This window comes from Olea europaea, chromosome 12 (genome assembly GCF_002742605.1).
Source record: "Olea europaea var. sylvestris chromosome 12, O_europaea_v1, whole genome shotgun sequence".
In the NCBI taxonomy this organism is placed as follows: Eukaryota; Viridiplantae; Streptophyta; class Magnoliopsida; order Lamiales; family Oleaceae; genus Olea; species Olea europaea.
In genome coordinates, this window is record NC_036248.1 from 16,246,401 (window position 1) to 16,271,819 (window position 25,419).

Sequence of the window (25,419 nt, forward strand, 5' to 3'; positions counted from 1 at the left end):
TCCAAGTTCTTCTATGCTTCCCATCGCAATCCCATGTTTGACCAAACTGAAAAATATGTGCTTGTAAAGGAACATTTTTATTCCAAACATGTGTATTCAGAAACAGATTTTTCTTTGAATCTGGAACGTGTGTAATCTTGACTACGCTTGTTTCATTTTTGTATCGTGCAGTCTCGTGCAGCTGTTAAATATGATGCCTCTCTTTGTTTTTGGTATCCTTCCTTTTAAAGTCCCGGCCAGTTCGAAAAATGCTGCAAGTATATTCTTTGGTGAGTTCTACCAATAATGCGGGGGTATAAGTCCTTGGTAATACAGTATTCTAGCTCCCACAGCCTGTGTCTTGGGCATCAATTCGGGCTTGACTTGGGGTATTACCGAAGACATCCAACCTCCGTTACTGGTTCATACGTCATTTTTTCTTACTAAATAAGAAGCAATTGCAGAGCATATTTATGATAATTGAAATCTTTTTCTTACTACTATTCTCAAGACTGTCATCGTCCTTTAGAAATTAAGGAAGAACTAAGATAACTTTAGAAACTCATAGGGATTAGAAATAGAGACTTTTTATTTAATAATAGAGTTGGCTTCGAAAGTGAAGGGGGGAGCTCCTTGTATAGAGGAGAAGATCCACCACTTATTACACCATCTTAATAATACAATCGAAACAAGGATAATAATACAAACAATAATTTTACATGACTCCAAGCAACTTTAAATATTTCTATAGACACTAACAAGACAACAAACCTAAAAAGATGCACGTTTAAAAAGCAAGGAATCTGCCTTTTTAAAGGTGCGACTATTATAAACGGCAAAATACTTTCATGTGGGCTGAGTCATCACACCTTATCATGGAGTTCAAAGATTTTCTCCTTGACTAGGTGTGTTTGAGTCGTCTGAAGCATAGCGAAACCCTTGTTTTCATCCGGATCAATTGTTAGGATCAAGTTTTTCTTGACGGAGTTGAACTTGGTGACATTGTTCTAGCTAGAACACAACTCCGGTAAAGTTTTTTGCTACTTGTAGGTCTGTTGGCAAGAGCGACAATCAAAAAGAGATCTCAATCTTGATAACTAGACAAGAAACAATTTTCTTCTTTAAATTTTCGAGTATGCTACCTCTGGCGGCCTTTCACTCATACGAGTTGAGTATTTTCTTGGTCCTTTATGTGTTATTGTTCTTAAGAGTTTATGATTCTCGAACGGGCAAATACTAGGACGTAAGAAGGGTATTCTTGGACATCTTCACATGGAAATCTGAAATGTTTTTTTCTTGCTTTTTCTTACTTATTTTTCCTTTTATTTTAGGGTTTGTTTGACAGTACTTCTGTTTTTGCTTCTATTTCTTATAGAAGAGATTTGTCAGAAAGTTATTTTAATTAATTTTTGGAAGCTAATTTCTAAAATAGTTCTCTCTTTCGAGAAAGATTTTAGAGGAAATCACATTGTGCCAATTATTTCTAAAAATTCTTCCAAAAAAAAAAAAAACCACTTTTATAATATAATCAAATGGGTTTAAAAGTAATTCTTGGGTCCTAGAAGTTCATTTGACTTCTCAAAAGTCATGCTAAGCAGACCATTGATCTTGATCGTTTGGCTAAGTTTAGATGGCTTACTTGTAAGTAAGTTTACTTGTGAGTACATAAATAAATCCAAATGTTGCTACCTTTTATGTTAGTGGAAATTATTATTATTATTATTATTTTAAAAGGGTAAAATGATGAGGAGTTATTTTTAAAATAAGTAATTTTTTAATTCGAAAGTACCATAAAAAGGAGGAATACAAAAATGCTGGTTTGGGTTTAATATGGAATAGAATTAATGCATCCCAGTTAGTAGATAATATTTAATGGATAAAACTATGAATTTGTCTAGTGGTACATAATGAGGTGTACCAAATGATGTACACCCCACTCACATGAGTGTAGGACTCAAGTGAAAGAAATAATATTTTATTTGAGTGTGTCCCTCGCTCATGTGAGTGAGGTGTTTACCATTAGGTACACCCCGATGTACCACTAGCAAAATCGTAAAATTATTTGTATCGAAGTGTCGAGTGTGTAAACCATTATGTAAATGGTTGTGTGAATGTAGCATGGTCCATAATTAATAGTAGTGATGGATGTATAAAATCCAAAAAAGCAAAGATAAAAAGTTCAGCCAAACATACTTAAAAACTCTCACTGATTTATATAATCTCTTTCAAAAATTGCTTGTACTCTGAATTGACTGACTAGCAGTACAGATGCACTCACGTATGTCTAGAAATAAACCTGAATGCAAGATAAAATTCGAAATTTGAATTGGGGCATTTTTTCATGAGAATGACGTGATAATTTAATGAAAATACTCCTTTCATTCTATTTATATAGGCCCCGTTTGGTAGTCATTTTTTTCAAAATATATTTTTCTCTCACTTCTTTTCAACCACACATTATTTATTAAAATAATATTACTCGTAAATCAAAAAAATTTCCTTATTTTTCAACCACACATTTCACATCAATTTACTATTCTAAAATGTATTTTTACATAAAAATGACTATCAAACGTCCTCATAGGCTGATACACGGATTAAGAAATCTTATTTAATTTTAGGGTGATTATATTGCTACCATAATTTTTATTTGATACATCACATTTTAATTGCAATTAAGTTCTTCAATCCTTGCTCATTGTAGCAATGATTTTCTTAATTTCTTTCGTCGAATTCTTATCTTCAAATTAACACGTCTCGTCTTTAATAATGATTTATATCAAAATATTTTATTTTTTATGCTTTGAAATGAGGAAAAAATATTTTGTTGACTTTTATTTATTTATTTTTAAAGTATGATGAAAAAATAAGTTATTTTATGTCATTTCAACGAACTTTTAAACATAAAACTATTATCACATACAAAATGTGTTAATCAATGAAATGTTTGACAATAAGAATATTATTAAAAATAGTTACAAAGTTAAGTATTGTAATGAGCAAAAATTAAAAACTTTAAGTGTAATTAAAATGTGGTGCAAAAAATAAAAATTGTAGTGTAAATATAATTATTCTTAATGTTATTGAAAAATTAATTTTTGTCATAAACTTCCTAGTTTGCCCTTATTTATATTTGTAAAATTTCAAGATTAAGTGGAGGGAGTAATTGGATGGTTTCTTCATTGGGTGTTATGCAGTTATAATGAAAGATGGATAATCAATTTGCTCCTTTCTAAATGTCAGTGACTAAGTTCCTAACAAGGCAATAGATTAAAGGCCAAAGGTGCAATTTTTTCAAACAGAAAAAGCTTCCTGTAGACAATTTTAAAAGAAGACCGTATTTCATTTTTTCTCGCTACTTTAGTCCTTAATAAATTTTCTCGTACAAGTATACCCACGATTTCCCAGGATTTAACAAAGGGAGTTAAGGGAAAAGACTGAAAATAATTTTTTTTTTTGGGTAACCCAGGTGTCCCAGTTTCGCCAGACTATATCCTGGACCTCGAGTCCCCGGTCCCTCAGTGACTCGTGGAGGTTAAAAAGACTGAAAATAATTAATACCACGTAGGGATGTTTGCCTTTCACGGCTGATTCTCTGCTCGGCTCGGCTCCCCGTTTTTATAACTTTTTGTGCTTTTCCAAAGGATTTTACGGGAAAAGAATTTAGAAATTAATAAATAATTAAAAAAAAAACTTCATGGCCCAAGTTGAGCTTGCCGTGAAACTTTAGGAGCCAGTATCGAAACTGGCCCGAAGTCTGCTGTTTGTACTGGGCAGGCCCGGTCCAGCCGTAGCGAGACCAGTAATTCCACGCCCGCCCACGTACTTTGAAAATAGCTTACTCCTTAATAATTTTATTGTTTTGAACATTCATTATGGAGAATGCAGTCAAAAATCAGCTACTAGTTGCCATCGTTTATAATACTAATAAGTTTGTATAAATTATGAGAGTTAGAGCACGACAATATTGAAAGATATTCCGATCCATCACGTGTTTGACTAAAGTCCCCAAAGAATGGCCATTCTTATTCCCTTCGCTGTTTCTCTGGCATTTCATTCTTCTTCAACTCTCACTTTGTTTCCAGCTTATTGATATTTTTGACATGGGCATTTGCTTTGGGAGTCCTGCAAGAAGTTTTCATCCTACTCCTGGTCATAATCTTAAACCAAGATTTTCTTGTTTTGCATGTCTAGCTTACTTCTTTGTTGCTCTCGAGATTGGGATTAGGGCTTAATCTCGAATACTTTTGCAGGTAATAAAGTAGCACCCGGTAGTTCAAACCCAGGTTTGAATCATCCAAACCAGCAAACATGTTCAGGCAAGTGTGAATGTGATGCTCTAATAGGATTCAAAGGTGATATGCCTGTCTACAACAACCTCAAATCCTTTACCGTCACTGACCTCAAAAATGCCACTAAGAACTTCTGCACCGATAGTCTAATTGGAGAGGGAGGATTTGGACATGTCTTTAAAGGTTGGATCAACGAGGACACGTTGTCTCCTTGCAAACCAGGAACCGGCACAGTTGTTGCTATCAAAAAACTTAAGATGGATAGCTTTCAAGGTCACCGGGAATGGCTTGTATGTTCATCAAGTCCCTGCAAAACTTCTTTGATATTTCTGCCCCTTTCTTGCACTTATTTCGAGTTTTAAATTTGTTCTACGTTTTCAAATTTGGCAGACGGAGGTCAACTTTTTAGGCCAGCTTCATCATGAAAATCTTGTGAAACTAATTGGGTATTGCACAGAGTCTATGAACAGGCTTTTAGTTTATGAGTTCATGGCAAAGGGATGCTTGGACAATCATCTGTTTAAAAGTGAGTAAATTTTTATCTGAAGGTTGTTTCATTTACATTTTTCGAATTTCAATCCTTAAATCCTTCTTGGTTCATAAACTGAAATGTTTTATGGTTCTAGTATACTCAATAATTAGACTTTTCACTTCCAATGGATTTGTTCCTGAAATTCCCCTGAATGAACTGGAAACCTTTCATCTACTCGGCCATTTCATGATCATAAGTTGAGAGCTCGACCACATGAAAACCAATATTACTCTTTTGTAGGAGGAGTGCAACCTATGACATGGGCTACAAGGATGCACGTTGCAGCTGATATTGCACGGGGGCTATCCTTCTTACACAGTCTCGATGCCAATGTGATATACCGTGACTTAAAGGCTTCCAATGTACTAATTGATTCGGTATGCTAGCACGTACAAACCTCAGATTGAGTCAACCATAATCCAAACTGATTTTTGTATCCATTTTAATGTGACACGTGTTTGAATTCTGCAGAAATTTAACGCAAAACTTGCAGATTTCGGCCTCGCCAGGAGCGGCCCCAGTGGTGATGGAACTCATGTTTCAACTAGAGTTGTTGGGACTATGGGCTACGCTGCACCAGAATATGTGGCAACAGGTTTCTTTCTTTTTCCATCTGAAAGCGAAATTTTATTTTATTTTTCTCTCTTGTTAACGAAGTTGACTAAACAGGTCACTTGACTCCAAAGAGTGATGTGTACAGTTTTGGAGTTGTTCTCTTAGAACTATTATCAGGAAAACGAGCAATGGGAGATGAGACTATTGGAGGTCCTGAAGACATGTTAGTCGATTGGGCTATTCCCTACTTAAGAGACAATAGGCAGTTTTCGAGGATCATGGACACCAGGTTACGGGGTGAGTACTCGAGAAAGGGTGCACAGGCTGCAGCTTCCCTTGCATTAAGATGTCTCCAAACTGATGCCAAAAACAGGCCAGCTATGATCGAGGTATGTTATACGTCCTCATCTTAAACTTTAAAATGGCCTTCCGCCACCTAGATGGAGCTCCCCCACTAAGATTTTCCCAATAGTTCTCTCTTTTAGGTGCCTCCCTTATTTGAAAAATGTGTCCCTTGTTTGAAAAATTTGAGAATGTGGCTAACCCTAAATCTTGAGAAATGGACCTATAAAGGACATATTTACTCAATTAGATTTCAAATTGCACAATTCCCCATTGACCTTTATATTAAAGACAAAAGATGGACCTAACTGGACTCACAAAACCCGAGCTCCAAATATATGTTTTTAATTTGGTCAGCTCTTGACAAATTAAGATACATTTATTAATCGGCTTATTCTATCAAAGAGTCAAAATTGTACTTTGGAGTCGAACGACAATTATGGAAGCAAATCATGAACCGATGGCAATATCCTCGAATCACCATTCCACAGATCAACCCCTTTTGACCGTCAGTATATTGGAATTGGCAAAGAAACAATTTTGCTCTTCCAGCATGTATAGCCCTCTAAGTCCGTAGTAAACAAATCACAACATAGAATCCAACAATCCTATCGTACGACTACTGAGCTAATGTTCAAATGTGTGTAGAGAATGTCTTGTAGTGATCACAAATTAGTTATCTACACGATCTTGTTCAATGTGCACCAAACACATCATTGTCCCTTTATGTACTAATCGCAAAAGATATACTTTAATCACGTCAAAAATTATGTCTTATTATACTTGAACCGTCAAGTATACAATTTGTGACATTTGTATGATCGTGGAGTTTTAGATTATTATTTCAAATTAAAACGCGTGAATAATCTAATCATAATCATAATGTTGTTTACAAAATACTACTCGAAGGGCATCAAACTAACAATGAAACAATCCTAGGAACTTTTGTTTGATATTTACCATGTTGCATTGAAAGCTTTAACTGTTGAAATTGTATTTTTGCAAAGGTACATGCGGCACTGGAACAACTCCAAGCAACGAAAGATGTTTCAAGGAATTCACCGCGAGCTAACACGATAGAATATCACGTGAATTGTACGTCAAGCCCTCATGGAACAAGATGAGGTGGAAGACTATCAAGGTAGCTTGTGTTTAAATCCCGCAGAAAATCACACATAATAAATATAGTATAGAGAGGAAAATAATTTGGGTTTCCTCATATTTCTATACACTACACAATTTTTGACATATCTCGTTGGGGAGTCGATTTCCCTATGTAAGACCTTATGTAAGACAATTACCCGCATTAGGTAGGTAAGGATTGTCAACTCAATGCTGTTTGTAAATATTCATGGATTCTTTCAAGTCGTACCTTTTCTTCTGATGCACTTGACTATAATCCCGACTTTGTTCTTGGTAAAATGAGGTTTTTTTATTTTTATTTTAATGAACGCATAAACCTGGCCTCTAGAAATACATCCCAAGGCTATTACAACTTTATGTTCAGAAGAACAAGTCATTTCAGTATTACCAAATTACACACGAGTCCCGTTTTACAGTTGAGAATGCATTTGCCAAGGATTAGAAACTTTTCAAGATCTATCTATGTTGTCCTTGACAGTTTACACCAAGCAACCATTGGAAACAACTTTAAACCTCAATTCCCTCATAGAAGAAAAAATTCCCATGAAAGGAAGCCAAAATATCGAAGAAATAGAGCTCCTACACCGCTACAAGGCAGTCGACACCAGAAACTGAAGCTCATTCTCTTCATTCGACAGCAACAGTTCTACTTCATTTCTTGCATGTCCTCTTCGGTTTTCCAAATTACATCCTCAAGGGAAGTTGAAAGGTTCTTGTAGAACTGCAAACAAAAAGCGATGGGAGAAAATTAAGAGATTATGACATTAAGTACGGTCCTTATATTGTAGGACTAGAGCAACACATTCTAGTCGGTAAAAGAAACCCGAAAAAAAAAAACCAGATAATAGAAGAGTGGATGATGTAGCAGTAGTTTAGAAATTTTGACAATCTGGAAGAGTTTTCCATTGGTTCCGAAAGATTGGATTTTCTTTTTCTAAATATGGGAGTATCTCCATAATATAATTCAGCTACGAATACAATTTCTAGAATTCATTTATCAATCAGTTTACCTGTCCCAGTTTAGGTCGCTACTCTAATAGGAAGCTAATCGGAATTCAATGAGAATGTGCAAGAAATGATCAAATAAACAGAGTTTTGGTCCAAAAAGTTTGAGCAATTATGAAGGCCAAACTGTCAACAATCCTATGAAGTTCTTCTGTACAGATTGTCGGTAATGATTTCCCCAGTCCATGCTTTTTGATGTCAAAACTAAAATAAAATTATCAAACATAATTTTTGTATGTCTGGGTACCTTGTGGAACTCTAAAGTATCTCCCTTTGCCTTTCTCACCTCAACCATATGCAGAGACGGGGCAACTTGGAAAACCTAATTCAAGGGCATAAAAAGTTTTGAGCAGATTGTGTAAAATTAACAAAGACTTAGATTACTTGTTTCGAACGTAAAATTGAACTCGAGTAAGCCAACTGATTGGAGTCCTTAGTAACGTACCTCTGTGGCAACATTAAGGTTTCCCTTTCTTCCGGCTTTTATATTTTCTAGCCTCATCTGTGATAAATTACGGGAATAACTTAGTTTTAGTATAATGATACTCTCACTTATTATTCAAGGCAGATAAGATGAAACGAACTTAAAAGCATCCATTCCTATTTACACAAGCATAAGAGATCAAGGACCTTGTAATTCTTCTTGTGAACATCAAAACCGAGAGGTTTTGCAGCTTCTTCAATTTTATTGATTATCTCATTGGCAGGGGACCTAGACGTGAACCTTGTTTCCCTCTTAAACTCCTGCAATTAATAGAGTCCAGAACAAAAGATTAACGAGGAAAAAAACCTGTATTCATATGCATGTAAAACTGGCACGAGTCATATAATGAATTCTAGTTTTCTAATTATTGTGTATACCTGAAACTTCAAGCATGTCTAGTTAAGCTTAAAAAATTTTCTTACAAATAACTAACTAAATATTAAAATAAATAATTCATATATTGGGATAAGCTAGAAATAAGCAAGTTACTTATTTCAATAATAATGTAAGAATTACATCTAAAATAACTTTTTCCCCTTAAAAGCAAGAATAGAGTAACTTGTCCAAATGTCTCAAAATAGAAATATACTTGATCATTTATTGATCTTTAACATTAGACATAAATGATTGCTTATGTTAGCATGGCATCCTACGTAATTAGAAACAACACCGTAAAAAGTGATTACTGGAGCTAGTCTTCAGTAGTTTTTGGACACACCTCCAAATATTGTATCATTTATCAGAAAATGTTTTGAACTTATGCTTGTGGAAACTAGAGATAGCAGGCAATGAGGAAAGCCAGGAACGTCTATGAAGAAAAGATATAAATCCCAACCTGTTCTCCCTCGAACAGATTCCCCAGGTTGAGACCTTTCGACATAGAAATCAACTCAAATGCATTCATGGTTGCAGGCTGCTCTTCCTTTTTCTCCGTCACAAGATATTCCTGTTGTAACCAATTGATGTGCAATCCGTGAGTATTTTTCAACAAAAAAATTGTATTGTTCTGTAAGCTCCACAAATTCACCTCAGAATCTTTTATTTTTTAAAGTTGAACCGCCATCTAACCTAGTCGGGATTTTTTTAGGTCTCCACATGGACCTAGTAGGAGGTTTTTAATTCCCTGACCCTGTCTATTGATAAAGAATTGATGTAAAAATGGGAAGGGGGGCGAGGGAGCATCGACCACTCACCTCAGAACCCTTAAATACAGCTTCCACATCATCCAAATTTGCATCTTCTTTCTCATCAAATACAGGTGGCTTATAATCTTTCTTAAACCACTCGTCCTCCAAAATTTCAGGGATTGTAATGCGCTGGACAAACATATCAATCATGAAAGTGGAAAAAAAGCATAAATTGAAGCACAAAGAACACGAAGCTAAGCTTCTCTTTTCTTCTTCCTACCACGTTTTTAAGGAAAAAACTTTTCTTTCCATTTCCAATGCAGTTATCATATAGAATGGAATTGAACATTGTTAATGGATTTAATTAGATAAGTTAGGTGACATTGCAGATATTTAATTCTTTAGATTCTCTGTCTACAAGATAACTTGCATTGGCACAAAAAAAGGCGTATGCTTACGGTCGTAGGATTTGGATTCAGGATTTGAGTTATCAGCTTCCTTGCATTGAAGGATATCCAAGGAGGGTAAGTGAATTCAGCAGAAGAGATCTGTACAAGCCACAAGGAAACAATGAAGCTACCAAAGAAATAATAGAGGAAACTTGAAAATCAATACAATTTAATAGTCAAAATGCTCACTTTGTTGTATAGGTTCATAAGATTTGAATCATCAAAAGGCAAGTAACCTGCAAGCAATACAAAGAGTATGACTCCACACGACCACAAGTCCGCAGTTGCCCCATCGTAGCCATGGTCATTTAGAACCTACACATAATGCCATCTCTGTTTGAAGACTAAATTTATGTAAATAAATGTATCCCCTCTTAAAAGCTTAACCTTTTAGACAAGGTGTGGTTCAACAATCTCATTATTCAAGACAAGCGAAAAGAGGCGGCAATGCATGTGCACAGAAATGAAGTGCATAGTTTAGTAATCATACCTCGGGAGCAACATAGTTTGGAGTTCCACAGGTAGTATGAAGCAAACCATCATCCTGTTAAATCAATTTTGTGAGAATTCTATTTTTCTCTGACTATGACACAAAGTAAAGATGAAGTATAACAAATATCTTGTGCGTGGAACTAAAAGTGCATCCAAAGCATGCATTTGATCGAACAATTTATAGTAAATGCGATATCTATGTTTTCAATTCCCTTGAGTTTCGATTCCCTCGCGGTCCAAGCAAATTTACTACTGTCTATTTACCAATGTCTGATTGGTTATTTAACCATATCCTTTTTATTTTAGTCTGCACATCCACTTCCCTTTCGATCAGGCCAAGATATAACCCAAAAAGGACAAGACGTTAGCTTGAAGAAATAGAAAGAATCCATCCATCTTCATTCAGCAACAAATTATGCAATAAATGGGACACAATTTTGTCTCTTATCTTCCAGGGAAGACAGATACCCTGCTAATAAATATTTTGCAGTTTCCGTCAGTTGTTTTATCATTCATTTGTACTTTTTCCCTGCTTTATTTGTTTTCCTAGTTGCCATCTAGCGGCATCGAGCCCGTAAACAGTTATCTGGATATATCTACTAATTTCCAAACATAAATATCTCCCAAAAGAATCTACTAACAGTAAGTAAAGCTTATCCATAAATTCCAATTGTTGTCTTTTTCGAGAAGTCATTGACAACTTACAGAGTTTTTTTGACAAGATTACGTTATCTACTTCATATATGAAGAATATTTTTACTTATTCAAACCCTTCACAGGACAATACTATTTACAACATTTTAACTTCTTTTTCTACTATAGTTTTGTAGAGTGCACCTTACCAAACATGCTATGATCTAATATTTACCTTCACTTGCTGAGACAGAGCACTCAAACCAAAATCCGAAATTTTAAGGTTCCCAGAGGCATCCAACAATAGGTTTTCAGGCTACACGAGGAAATAGATATGAATAATAAGTGAGCTTAGCATTTTGCCTGTGAAACCGAAAATAAACTATCCATTATATTTTGATTATATGTTACTATAAAACAATGTCAATTACCTTTAGATCTCTGTGGTAGACTCCCCTGCTATGGCAATAATCCACGGCGTTAATAAGTTGCTGAAAATATTTTCTTGCTTCGTCCTCTCGCATCCGTCCGTGATTTACCTAAATCGAGAAAATTTGTGGCGTTCATTATATCCAGTTGAACACATTTAAGAAACAATTACAGCCAAATATGGTTGCCAGCCTGAGAGAGATGGATAAAAACTAAAGTTGAAAACATCAGCTAGCCACTTGGTCCGAGTCGAGATTTGTTGTCCAATTTTGCTATCCATTTTACTAATTCTTGACATGTCATTAATAATCTCGATAACTTCACTGCCAACCAACTAAATTGATGATGTGTTAAGAATAAATTGGATGGACAGCAAAATGAATGGCAGAAATTGATAGCAGATCTCATCTCACTTGATCCACGGATCCAACAAATAACACTATAAAGAAAAATGGAGAATACAGAGCACGTCTGGTTAAGCTTAAAAATAAGTCCTTTTTGTCTTCAGACAGGTTTGGATAAGTCACTTTTTTCTTACATCTAAGTAAAAAAAGTTAATTATTTTGAAAGTAACTCTTATCTTAATATCACAATAAGTAACTTATTTCTAATTTTGATATTCATTTTAAACCTTACTAATTAAACTTATTGAGCTAATCCAAACAAGTTGGGATACTGGAAGTCAATATTTTATGTTGGATATTTCATAAAATTATGAAAACTCTAATACTAGGGCGATAAAATTTCTCTGACTTACAATTTTGTCAAAGAGCTCTCCCCCAGTGACAAATTCCAAAACAATAAATATCTTTGTCTTGCTCGCCATCACCTGAATAAAGACAACATTGTTAGACTACTGGCACCCGAACCAACAAATGCGCAGAGAGAGAGATCAACCTCATACAAGCGGACAACATTGGGATGTTTTATCAACTTCATCGTTGCTACTTCCCGCTTTATCTGCAAAATATGTGCAAAGACATCAGAGACTTTTTATGACCAGAATAGAAGATACTAGTGAAGTGTTAAATGCACAAAATGCAATGAAGAAAATGAATACTTATGACGATTTGATTCAATTCATTTAATCTCTGGGGCATCTCCTATTAATCAAGTAAGCAAAAACTTACCTGTTCAGCTATTTTGTGCTTGAGGATCTTTGCCTTATCAAGGATCTTGAGAGCCACAGGTTGCTGAGTCTCAGAATTTCTAGCAAATTTAACTTTCGCAAATGTGCCCTCACCAATTGTCCTTCCAACCTCGTACTTCCCTATTTTTCGCTTAAGTTTGGGTTGATTCATTCTTGCTTATCCGGTGTGTTCGCCTAACCCGTCCCAGTCCGTCCCAGTCGAGAAACTTACCTGCACATGCGCACACAGATTTCTTGGATAAGCTTCTTTCGGTAAATTGCGAAAGTAGGAAGGATCGTAAGCTTATCGAACCGGACTCATTTCATTATATTAATCATAAATTAGGTTGTACTAAATTTTCAAACTTCAAATACTTGAGAGTTGGCAGAGATTAGTTTACGTATTAAAAAAAAAAAATGGCCTGCATTTTAAACCAAGTGAAACTTGGAGGTTTTTCATTGTATATTCCATCTCCAATTCATAAGTGAAATATAAAAACAGATCAATGAAATTGAATCATACGAAGGAGAAAGGTATTTCAAAATAAAATAAAAAATCAAGATTTGTAATTACCAATAAACTAAACTGAGACATGAACAATAGAAAAGTGTGTGTGTGTGAGAGAGAAAGAGCGAGCGAGCGAGCTCCACAATGTTATAAATCTAGCAGATTAGACTATAATGAACAATTGAAGAAGGACATTAGCGAGTAAAATAACTACTATTAAAATATAAATACTCTATCATGGCCACAAAATTGGTTGAGAGAGAGAGAGAGAGCTACCTTCAACTGCAGACTGCAAATCCAGCAATAATTCACGAGAATAACCAAGCAGCCAAACATACACAAGGAAAAAGGAAAAAAAAAAAAAAAAAGGAAATAAACCCCAATTCAACCTAATTAATTTGCCTCAAATCCAAATGAGAACGGAAAAAAAAAAAAAAAACATAAGGTTTTCAACCTCTCACAGTAATCCACGCCAAACATAAATTAAACTAAAAAATCCCAGTTCAAATTCTTACAGAACTCACAAAAGGGTTTCCAAATTCAAGAACAAAAGAAAATTTTCTAACGTGAGATAATAAAAACTCAATTTTTTGATATGCTAAAAAGGAACTCTGATCTACCCAAAAGATCAAGGGGAAAAAAATAGTAAGAGAGAGGTAGAGAAGCTGTACTTTGAACTCAGGCTTTTAACCCCTTTAATATACGGTTTCACATGAATTGGTTGGCTTTTGTCCACCATTTCACCACATTATTTTTTCTACATTACCCATTTTTAATAACACAATTTTTATTAAAATAATATTACAACAAATCAAAAATCATTTATTTTTTTAACCACACATTTTAACATCAATCATTATTCTATAATATATTATTCACAAATAATGGGACACAAACACCCCCTTAGCTCTGTCATATATTATTACTTAATAATTGAATTTAAAAATATATCTTAATAAACATTAAAAGCTCATTTGGAAGTGATTTTTTCTCTAAAAAATTGATTTTTTGACCTTTATTTTACTATTTCAACCGTCATATTTGACTTCTTCTCTCACAAGTAGACCCCATTTTTTTCCTAACGATCAAAAAATCAATTCTCAAAATCACTCCCAAACAAGCTCTAAATTTCATCAAGTATTATTACTTTATAACTGCACTTAAAAATGTATCTCAATGATCACTCAACTATATATCGCGTTACCATCCATCGCTCAAATGAAAAAATCCATTAAGTTCAACAAATGGCGTTGACTTAAGTGATGGATGAGTAATATGGTTCATAGTTAGTGACCATTAAAATGCATTTTTGAGTTTAGTTATAAAGAAATAACACTTTCGTGAAGTTTAGACACCATTGTGACATATTTTTAAATTCAGTTATTAAGTAGTAACAATTTCTTTTTCTCTCAAATATACCTCTGTGAAAGAAGAAACTAATGAAAAATAAGGGGAAAAAAGTTCTATTTGTATTCAATATATAGTCTCAATTACAATAAAAGTATGTTAAATTTTTAGATCAATTGGTGTCAGTTCACCATATCTGAAACTTCATATAAGAAGATTAAAAAAGAAATAGTTGGAACACTGAAAGAAAAATGATAGAGTAAAATTTAAAATGTTGCAGATTTTTTATTATTAGTGCCAATGTAACTGATGTCGATTTGATTTTTTAACTTTTTGCTCCTAGTTTTTTTAGTTTCTTCTTTCACATAAGTCGATTCGTGGAAAAAAAGGTAATTATTACTACTTAATAATCGAACTTAAAAAATGTATCTCAATGGTCACTGAATTTTGCTAAGTGTTATTATTTTATAACGGAACTCAAAAATGTATCTCAATGGTTACTGAAACTATTCACCGTGTTATCAATCCATATCTCAAGTCGACGCCGTTTGTTGAACTTAAAGGATTTTTCCATTTGAATTATGGATGGATAATATGGTGCATAGTTCAGTGATCATTAAGAAATATTTTTGAGTTTAGTTATAAAGTAGTAACATTTAGTAAAGTTTAGTTACCATTGATATATATTTTTAAGTTAGTTATTAAGTAATAATATATGGCAAAGTTTAGTAACAATTCATGTAATTAACCCTTCATTATGCTAATAAAGCTAAGAATGATGAACAAAAAAGATGCATCACGACTTTTAAGAGTACGAATGGCCATAGCCTTAGAGCATGTTTCAGTCTCATTTTTAGTTAAAAATATATTTTAAAGTTGTAAATTGATAGAGAATGTGTGATTAAAATATAAGAAAAATTTTAGACTTGCGCATAATATTATTTTATTAAATAATGTGTAATTGAAGAGAAGAGAAGAGAGAGAAAAATATATTTTGAAAATAATAGAAATCAAACAAATACTTAATTTCAAGATTCAAAATTTATGATGGCCGTCAAAAATTGGTCAAGCTACTGATAAAGTGCTTGTTTGGTAGGGATTTTGATAATTGATTTTTTGATCGTTGGAGATAAAGTGGATCCTACTTGTGAGATAAGATTTCGAAAATAATGGCTGAAGTAGTTAAATAACGATCAAAAAATTGATTTTAATTGACGTTTAAGTTGTACAAGCTGAAAATGACTCAAGAAATGGCATATCAGCATACTGTAAATAGAATTCAAGATTCGCCAGTCACGTTTGTCTGGTAATAAAGGAAAACTTGCAACGTCAGTCCACAATCTATTGCAACAATCACAAGTTAGTCTGTAACCTTAAAAAATAAAATAATTGGCAATTTGATTCCAACCATCCACTGTAATCTCTATTGAACTTTTATGTATAACACAAGTGAAAGTAAAACAAGAGCAATTTGATTTGAGCCCTTGTTTGGCCTCAATTACAATCAACTAATCAAAATTGAACACTTTTTCAAGAGAGATTTTAGAATAAAATTTTCTTGCAAAGAATATATTTATAGCAGATTATGACAATCCTTTGTATACGCAGTAGTCAATTTGCAAATGCACCATGACTTGCCTTCTTCGAACACAAAACTCTCACTGATTGGAAAACTTTCTTTCCTTGACAATTCAACAATAGAACTAAATAGTGCAAATAGTAAACGAAGAAAAACACAAATTAGTTGATGGATGACTCCTTCCGTCGGAGTCAATAATTGTCATTCAACAAAACATAATTAATTATGCAAAGGCCACATTGAGAATCGATTCTTGAGCCAAATGCTACGTATAAAAAGATCTGCATTGCGCGATAGATTTTTGATAAGACCACATTTCTAAAACTAAAATAAGGCCAAAAAAAAAACTATACTCGAGATATAGTTGTCGTTGTTGAAAAACACATCTCAATTTAAATTTTTCTATAAGATTAAAGTTAAGAAACAAATTCTACTCGTAAAACTAGACACTCGAGAAATGCACAACATTGTAACAGATTTTGAACAATTATCCATTGAGGACGGACTGTGTGATCATAATTAATGGTTGGGGATCGACTTGATTATTTTGTAAAAGGGACTAACTCATAATTGGTACTATAAGTACAGAAGGAGCAGTGCAATTTTCCCAAACAAACGCGGGAAATATTTTACTTCTTTTCTGGAAGCTTTCAAGAAAAAGATGTTGATAGTCCATTATTTTCTCATTAAAATAAAAAATATGACTATTATCCATCACATAAAGCTGTCAAATTTGAATTTCTATCTCTTTTGGAGCTTGTAATGATTATATTTTTCATTCTCATTTTTCAAAAAATGATAAATGGAATGTTGTGTTTGGTGGATAATTTATATCACAAGAATTTTATAATGCGGGTAATGCATTTCCTACGGTGGTGGGGCCATCATAATACATTACAAAACAAGAATTGCATGTTCATAAGTCAGTAAATGCACGGGGGGTATACGCATGTGGTTACAACACTGCTCTTTCTCTCTTTTTATGGTTGTACTACGTGTACATCATAATTTACAAATTTATTCTACTGAATAAATGATGTGGTAGTGGTGGCAAACAAAGCCATCGTTTCGACTTGAAAAAAGCCAGCTCGTTTGCATGAGCCAAGATATTTAAGATTAGTACTAGGACTCAGTTGTCTTAGGTTCGAATTCTAGGAGTCGCGATAAAAATTTTTAGGGATAAAATAGGTTTAGACTCTTTTAAAGTGGACAATATGTAAGAGAAAGGTCAGGCACGAGGATCGGATTGTTACAACATAGATTATCCCATTTAATCTCGCTTCTCAAATTCAATTCTAAATTTTGTATTATGTTGAATTCACGAATTTAATTAATTTAGTTCACTTGAATTTAAATCAATTATGTCTAGTAAAGTCAACTTATTACTTCTGTATGTGAATTTGAATAAGACCTAACTAAACGTATTAAATTATTTAGGAATTCAATTAAGGATCACAACAATAGTAGAAACATATCTCTAACTTCTATCAAATTATCGAATTTTACTATGTAATTTAAATAAATATCTCATCTCTCAACTTGTTACCGTTCACAAACCATGAATTAACGATAAAGTAATTCAAGCATTGAGAAAATAAGTAAAATCAATACATACATCAACTAACAATAAATTTTGAGTATTGAAATCAAAAGTTCAAAATCATGTTACATCTTCCAAGTTTATGTGGAAAATGACGGGACGGTTTGAATTGATCTACATATGTGAGGAACCAGAACGACACATTCCTATAAAGGAATCGACCCATTATATTTTGCGAGTCGTGCCGAAATTGACCTATAAAAATAAATACAAGCCCAAGTATCGGACCATGACCTTAAACACATTTGTTTTTAAGAGGAGTTGTGGTGAAAGAACAATACTCGTGAAATTTTTTGTCTAGGAAAGTATGATTTGGCACTCTCTCTGCTTTTGTTCGTGAGGTCATTTGCATGTAATTACTTCACATTGGCTAGTTCGTAAATAATAACTTGAGAATTTCCGTTGCTTGTAACTAATTTCTCCCTCTCTAGTTTGGATATCAAATAAGGGTATATAGTACAAAATGTTTCGACCTTTTAATGTCATCGTGCAAAATGTCCATACCTTTCATTTTTTTGGTATTTTTACCCCTATTTTCATCTTTTCATTGCACGAAAATTCCTTTTTATCCATTTGTCTAATAAAAAGACAGTTTTATCCTCCTATTCAAATAAAACAATAAGAAATGAAATGAAAGAATAAAGAACTAGTTGCAACAATAGCCCAAATTTTCAAAAAATTGCAAATTAATCACAAATATATAAAAAAAAATCAAAACTAAAACAAAAAATAAAAATAAAATTCATTCATCTTCTTCCTCCTTTTTCTTATCCCAAGCCCCTACGCGTCTTCGGCAAACCCAGCTACCATGACATTGGATCCCGGATGAAGATCCAATTCTACTGTCACTACTGTCACCCAGAAGATCCTCTCTGACTAGGCCTATGGGCGCGTCTATAGATGTAGTAGTTCAAAGGGTTGTTAAGCAAGAAAGCAAGTCGAATGGAGCCGGACCGACCCGACTATATTGGTCATCACCTACACTTCTGAGTACAACCATCCATGGCCGACACAGAGAAATGCTTTAGCTGGCTCCGCAATATCCCAACCATGTAAGAACAATACCCAGCTTCAAAAACTTCACCCAATTCTCAGTCCCAGAGGGCACAAAGGTACCCAAAACAATATAGAAAATGTAATTCCATTGCCCATGGATGTGAAAAATGAAGATCTTGATAACCAGTTAGAAAATGGATGGTACAAAATTAAATGAAGGGTTTTCTTCCTAAAGTTATAAACCGACATTGTCGGTTTCAAACAGGTCTGAAGATTTGTTTGCAGATTTGGGAGAAGTAGAAGCTAGCCCTTTGGGTCTTTTATTCATGGATAAAAAAAATGTTAAACCCTAACCTTAAGGGTCCCCTACCACCCCTTTTCTGGAGTATCGTGAGGGAGGTAAATCGTAGATTATGCCTCCAAGGGTACAGGGTGGAAGGCTGCTTGTACACTTGCACTTACCCAAGAGCCAAATCCATATTTCAGGATTCGAACCCTTGACGCAGCAGCCTTAAGCAAAGCTGGATTTCTCCACCCTCCTCTTTTACCACTTGGAGATGTACCCTGGGGGCGTTTTACTCATGGATAAAACTTCCAGAGATGAAAGGAGAGACAAAAAGGCATTGGATCCATTTAGTTTCTATGATTGGTCAAGAAATAACAATAATAACAACAGGAACACAACATTTTATCAAGATTCGAAAAGAGATTCTTGATGACAACATAGTGTTAGAAGTGTAACTCAAATAGTAGTATAAATTGCATTAGATTTCTTATTTTTTTGGGATTCTTTTAGGGCTAGATTTTATACTATAAATACAAAGCTCATCTGTCAGTTTTATTGAAGCCATTATTGCTGTAATTCTTTCCTTTCATTGATTAAATAAAATAACATCGTTCCTCTGTCAGTTCTTTTTTACTTTAATCTTGTTCGTGGTTTTTCGCGATCTTGTTAATTACTTCAATTACAACAAGTTGTATTTATTAAATCTCAATTCCTGCATTATTGGTCAATCGGTCTCAACAAAAGGTATCAGAACGGGGTTATTAGTGGATTTTTGGCCTGAAACTGATCGGAAAATCGTCTGAAAATTACCAAAAAATCAGAAAACGAATCTGTCCAATTTTTCGATTTCCTGTCGGATCTGTTTTTGCATGTTCTGATCAAACCAAAAGAGTTTGGAGAAATGAACACCACCAGTGAACTCAATAGGCAGAGACGGTTCAAAAAGGGTCATAGGTCACCGGCGGTGAAACTCCGGCAAGGAGAGTGGCGGCGCCTGCGGCGATTTTCGACAACGGTGTCTTCAGGCAGTTTTCTCCGGACGACGAGATGGACCTTGTGATGGTGTCCAATTTCAGTTTTGAGAAAAATTATGGTTCTGGATTATTTTGCCCCTTGCACGTTCGGTAGTTTTCAATTTTAGGTGTTGCATGTTGCAAGTTCTTAGTGATTTGATTGAGATTTTTCAGAGATGAATTCGTTGAAGTATGAAATTCCGCTATTGGATCGCAATACAAGATTTTCGCTGTGGTAAGTAAAGGTGAGAGCTGTGTTGACGCAGATGGATCTTGATGATACTTTGCTGGGTTTTATAGGATGCCAGCAAACTTGTCTATGGAGGAGAAACAACGAAAGGATCGAAAGGCTTTAGCGCAAATTCAATTTCATTTATCCAACAATTTGCTACAAGATGTTTTGAAGGAGAAGACAGTGGCTGCTTTGTGGTTCAAGTTGGAGCAGTTATGCATGACAAAGAGTTTGACAAGCAAACTGACTCTAAAGCAGAGGTTGTATTCTCATTGCATGGCGGAAGGAGGGTCACTGCAGGACCACCTTGCTGTGTTCAAGGAGATTGTTGCACATTTGGAGACGTTGGAAGTAAAATATGATGATGAGGATCTAGCTTTGGTCCTGTTGTGTTCGCTACCCAATTCTTTTTCGTCATTTCGTGATACTATTCTGTATAGTCGTGACACGTTATCCATTGAGGAGGTATACGACGCCCTGTTCTTAAAAGAGAAGATGGAGTTGTTAGTTGCAGATCCTGCATCTAGGAGTGGGGATGCTTTTGTTACTCATGGTAATCGACGAAGGGGTAGATCGAAGGTGAAGTACAGCAATGTGTATTGTTATTACTTCAAAAGGAAAGGACACATCAAGAAAGATTGCGACAAGTTGCAAGGTAAAGGTAATTTACATGCAAATCATGCGGGGCAATCGGGTAATTCGAACGAGACTAATATTGCTGAAAATTTTTGTGATGATGGAGATGTGATGTTGACTGTATCTGATGGGGAATCCAAACCTGAGAAGTGGATTTTGGATTCTGCTTGTTTGTATCATATGTGTCCCAATAGGGTTTTGTTTCAAACATATGAGACGGTGAAGCAAGGTGGAGTTGTCATGGGAAACAACCAATCTTACCGGGTTGCAGGAATCGGTCGAGTCAGATTGAGGCTATAGGATGGAACAGTGATGATACTTGATCAGGTTAGCCATGTTCCAGACTTAACAAAGAATCTCATTTGGATGAAAAAGGGTACAAATTTTCTGGTGGAGGTGGAGTCTTGAAGGTTCCAAGGGGTGTCCGGGTTGTACTAGAGGGGCGGAGGAAATCTCAGTTGTACATCTTGCAGGGGAGCGCAGAACCAGTTCAGAGACACTTGGACAAGTTTCAGTACCGTGGTGGACATTCAATTTGGTACAGTACCTCTGGGGTTTGGTTCTGGGTCAGTTAAGAACTTTGCTCAAGGGAGTGTTGGTGATTCCGCTTTGCCACCAATTTTAGCAAGTACACCGTGTTCTTGTAATGCCAATGGACTCATGGAGCGTAGGTACAGTTTTAGAGATGTCTATAATGCTTTAGAAATCATTGAAGGTGACAGTATTGGCAAGGGACCTTCTGATTGTGCATTTGGTGTGGTTTCTTCTACAGGGTGTGCTTCGACCCTGTCTAGTGATTGTTAATTTCAAGAGGAATTTTAGGAACCTGGGTTTGGGTTTGGGTGTCGGAGGAACATGTTTTCGTGGAGAGTTTGGTTACTGTGTTGAGGAGTTTGGTTATTCTTATGCAGACGGATCATTTCTCAAGGTGGAGAAATTTTGGAGCTTCGTTTGTTGCACCGAAATTTAAGTTAAGGTGGAGATTGTTAGAAGTGTAACTCAAATAGGAGTCTAAATTGCATTAGATTTCTTACCTTTTTTGGGACTCTTTTAGGGCTAGTTTTTATACTATAAATATAAGGTTCCTCTGTCAGTTTTATTGAAGCCATTATTGCTGTAATTCTCTCCTTTCATTGATTGAATAAAATAACATTGTTCCTCTACTAGTTCTTTTATTTCTTTACTTTAATCTTGTTCGTGGTTTTTCGCGATCTTGTTAATTACTTCAATTACAAAAAGTTGTATTCATTAAATCTCAATTCCTGCATTATTGGTCAATCGGTCTCAACAAGTAGCCCCAATCAGGGATGATCTTCTGGTCGACGGTGGTGACGGTAGAATTGGGATCTTCGTCTGGGATCCACTGACATTGGTAGCTGGGCTCATCGAAGACGTGTAGGGGCTTGGAACAAGAGGACGGAGGAAGAAGATGGATGATTTATTATTATTATTTTTTTGTTTTGATTTTTAATTATATATTTGTGATTAATTTGTATTTTTTTGAAATTTTGGAATTGTTGTTGCAATTAGTTCTTTATCCTTTCATTATTATTATTATTGCTTTTAGTTATATTTGAATAAGATGGTAAAATTGTCTTTTTAGTATAAAAATGGATGAAAATGATCTTTTGTGCAATGAAATGTGGAAATAGGGGTGAAAATGTCAAAAATGAAAAGTATGGATGTTTCACTCAATGATATTAAAATATATGGACGTTTTGTGCTTTTTACCCTTTCAAATAATAGTGGCTGAAAACTTTATTGATCTAATTTTGTATCTGCATAACATTGATGGACCAATTTGACTCGTCCAACAACCTTCGAAGAAAAGCTGTCAGACAACAACCTTAAAGAATGCAGAATTCGACCTCCTATATAAGGAGACTATCACAGAGACACTAATTACCATTTAAAAAATCAATATATATACTTTTTATTTTTTTAGATTAATGGCCTGAAAATTAACTATATAATTGGCGTAAATAGAAATTTACATCTACGAGCTTGCGAACCACCCCATTTGAATTACAGGTTGATTTGTGAGTCACTTTTATTGGATTGGTCCCGGCGAGCCATGTTAGGCCCGTCAGCTTAAGACCTCCTAGCTAGAAAATTTATCTAATCATAATTAAAGAGAAACGTATAAAAGGGTTAGAATACATAATCGAGTTTTAAAAGAATAACAATGAAAATATCATTATTTTGTACCAAGAATTTTGTGTCTTCTTGCAAAATTGTTTTATTTTATACTCTCTCAAAGTTGGCTCTTCTTGCAAAATTGCACGTGATATGATATGAGTTATGCCCCAACCCTAACCCCCTCCCCCAGGAAAAAAAATGGTTTCCAAATCACAATAAAAAAATGAAAAATAGGAGTGGCGCCTTGACGGTACTCTAGCTAGCCTAGACGAAAAGGCTTGTTTGTAACTACTACAAGTGTACGAGACTTTCGCCTAGGATGCACCCACCCAAAAATAAATATCAAGTTTCCATCTATCTAATTTGTGCATTTTGGTCATTGATTTATTGTTTCAGTCCAAAATTAGTCACTTAGTTCAAATTTCGGTACAATTGTGGTCCCTCCAACTTTAAATCACCCCAAACTTCTACATAAATAGACTTCGATCCCTAATCTTGTAGAATCACCTAATCAACTATTTCAAAGTTTTCAGTTAAGTCCTTGCACTGTTCGACAATCATGCAATTCCATCATTTTGTCATATTTAAGCTTGAAAACTCTTGCTTTATGCGCAATTCACCTTCAAGTCAGGATTTCACTTATGATAATTAATTAGAATTAATAGTATTTCCACGCCCACCAACTTAATAATATATCAATTATTAATATCTCCCAAGGGACCCCACACAGGACCGCCACCCATCCTACCCGAAACCACCCTACCCCATAATTATTTTTAGAAATTGAAAATGTTTTCTCGAAATTACACCGTACCCCATAACCATCCCCATCGACCTTCTAGACCTACTCCATCCCATCCAGAAAATTTTCAAGTCGCTGTACGTAATGAAGTCACCGACTTATGTTATTTGTGACTAATTGTGATCAAAATTATCTTCGGTGTGACTAATTATGATCAAGTCAATTTTAACTGTAATCACATGTGACCAAGTCACAACCGGTCACAATTAACACGAAATTGGTCACAACCAATGACACTAAATACATACTTGATCACAATGATCACCACAAACAAATCTGCACACACTGCGAACTAACACTGCAATCCACCACAATAACTTCCAATGCACTACCACTACCACCTTCAACTCAAATTCACGACCATAAATACTACATTCATTGACCTATGCTATCTATGACTAACTGTGATCAAATTTGTCTTCAATATGATTATCCGTGGTCAGGTCGGTCTAATTTGTGACTCTGTGTAACCAAATTACATACAGTCACAGTTAACATAGATATGATCACAAACAGTCACAATGAAGAAGATAAACTTGGCCATACCTGATTTTTGCCATGCACCACCACTCCCAACAACGTCAAGAACCAAACGAGCACAACCTTACTAAGACCTTATGAACCACCAACAACATAACCATTATCGCCTACACCATCACCAACTACAGAAACACACATAGATCAGAAAATCACTATCACCATTTGCAAAACACCTACAACCATCCAAAAAATCTGACTAAACAATAGATCTGATAAAAGAATCCAGCAACAAACTACTCACATCGCATATCATCCATAGCAGACCAGATCACAAAATCACCAACAATCATGTCATTAAATAAGCAGCATCATCGTCACTACCTAATAAGCAGCATTACCAGGCGACATCAGCACCACCAGTGTGTAATAAGCAACATCATTAGCATTGCCTCTGCCGTGGGCAGCATCACTGACGCCGTTGCTATTACCATAGCAGCGGCGCAGCATTGCACCTTTGCTGTAGGAGGCATCGTCAACGTTGCTACGATTAGGGCCTAGTTCAAACGCTACGACGTGAGCTGCTACGAGTCGCTTTCGTCAATGACGGCTTCGTTGGTGCGACGAGGCTTCCGGTGACTCTAGAGATGGTAGGGAGAGGTTGGATGGGTGAGTGAGTGGGTAAAGAGAGAGAAGATAGATAGAAGGAAGATGGTGAGAATTTTAGGTTGTGAAAATGAAATTGATTTTGGGATGAATGAGATATTTTTATTAATTATAATTATTAAAACTTCATTATCAAATCTCCATGTTTTTTTTTCTGAAAAATAATCTTTAAATATAAATTTTTAAATAATTTTCCCAAAAATGTTTCTGTTCACTCCCTCTCCCTGAAGTATTGTGGCCCAACATACATTCAAATTATGGCCCAACTAGCATCCAATTGCTTTTAGAAAAATATATTACGAGGTTAGAGCTTGTTTGTCACCCATTATTTAAAAATTAAAAAATTTTGAATAATATTTTTTAGAGAAAGTATGATTAAAAATAATTTTTTTATTAATTTGTATAGAATATTTTATTATATGAATATGTAATGAAAAATATTTCTATAGCAAATAATTTAAAATTTTAAAAGATGGCAAATAGAGATAGTTATTTGATACTTTGTTATAATTCCTCAATTTCATAAAATTAACCCAATTTTTTTTTT

General features: G+C 34.8%; 2 protein-coding genes across 2 annotated transcripts; one reads left to right on the forward strand and one right to left on the reverse strand.

The window, feature by feature from the left end:
• The first annotated feature begins 3,863 nt into the window (after nucleotides 1-3,863).
• LOC111405875 (probable serine/threonine-protein kinase PBL3) lies at nucleotides 3,864-7,067 on the forward strand. Its single transcript, XM_023034959.1, has 7 exons — nucleotides 3,864-4,131; nucleotides 4,233-4,561; nucleotides 4,662-4,797; nucleotides 5,044-5,180; nucleotides 5,275-5,398; nucleotides 5,473-5,747; nucleotides 6,708-7,067. Exons 1-7 carry the CDS (start codon nucleotides 4,083-4,085, stop codon nucleotides 6,822-6,824), a joined length of 1,167 nt encoding a protein of 388 aa, XP_022890727.1. The 5' UTR covers nucleotides 3,864-4,082; the 3' UTR covers nucleotides 6,825-7,067.
• A 39-nt stretch (nucleotides 7,068-7,106) lies between these two features.
• LOC111405874 (CBL-interacting serine/threonine-protein kinase 3-like) lies at nucleotides 7,107-13,784 on the reverse strand. The gene is made up of 16 exons (XM_023034958.1): nucleotides 13,554-13,784; nucleotides 13,376-13,388; nucleotides 12,593-12,823; nucleotides 12,360-12,422; nucleotides 12,220-12,291; nucleotides 11,465-11,572; nucleotides 11,269-11,349; nucleotides 10,399-10,452; nucleotides 10,098-10,223; nucleotides 9,918-10,007; nucleotides 9,526-9,648; nucleotides 9,168-9,278; nucleotides 8,479-8,592; nucleotides 8,294-8,350; nucleotides 8,096-8,170; nucleotides 7,107-7,564 (listed from the first exon to the last, which is right to left on the reverse strand). The coding sequence occupies exons 3-16, from the start codon at nucleotides 12,761-12,763 to the stop codon at nucleotides 7,490-7,492; spliced, it is 1,320 nt and encodes a 439-aa protein (XP_022890726.1). The 5' UTR covers nucleotides 12,764-12,823; nucleotides 13,376-13,388; nucleotides 13,554-13,784; the 3' UTR covers nucleotides 7,107-7,489.
• Between the last annotated feature and the right edge of the window lie 11,635 nt (nucleotides 13,785-25,419).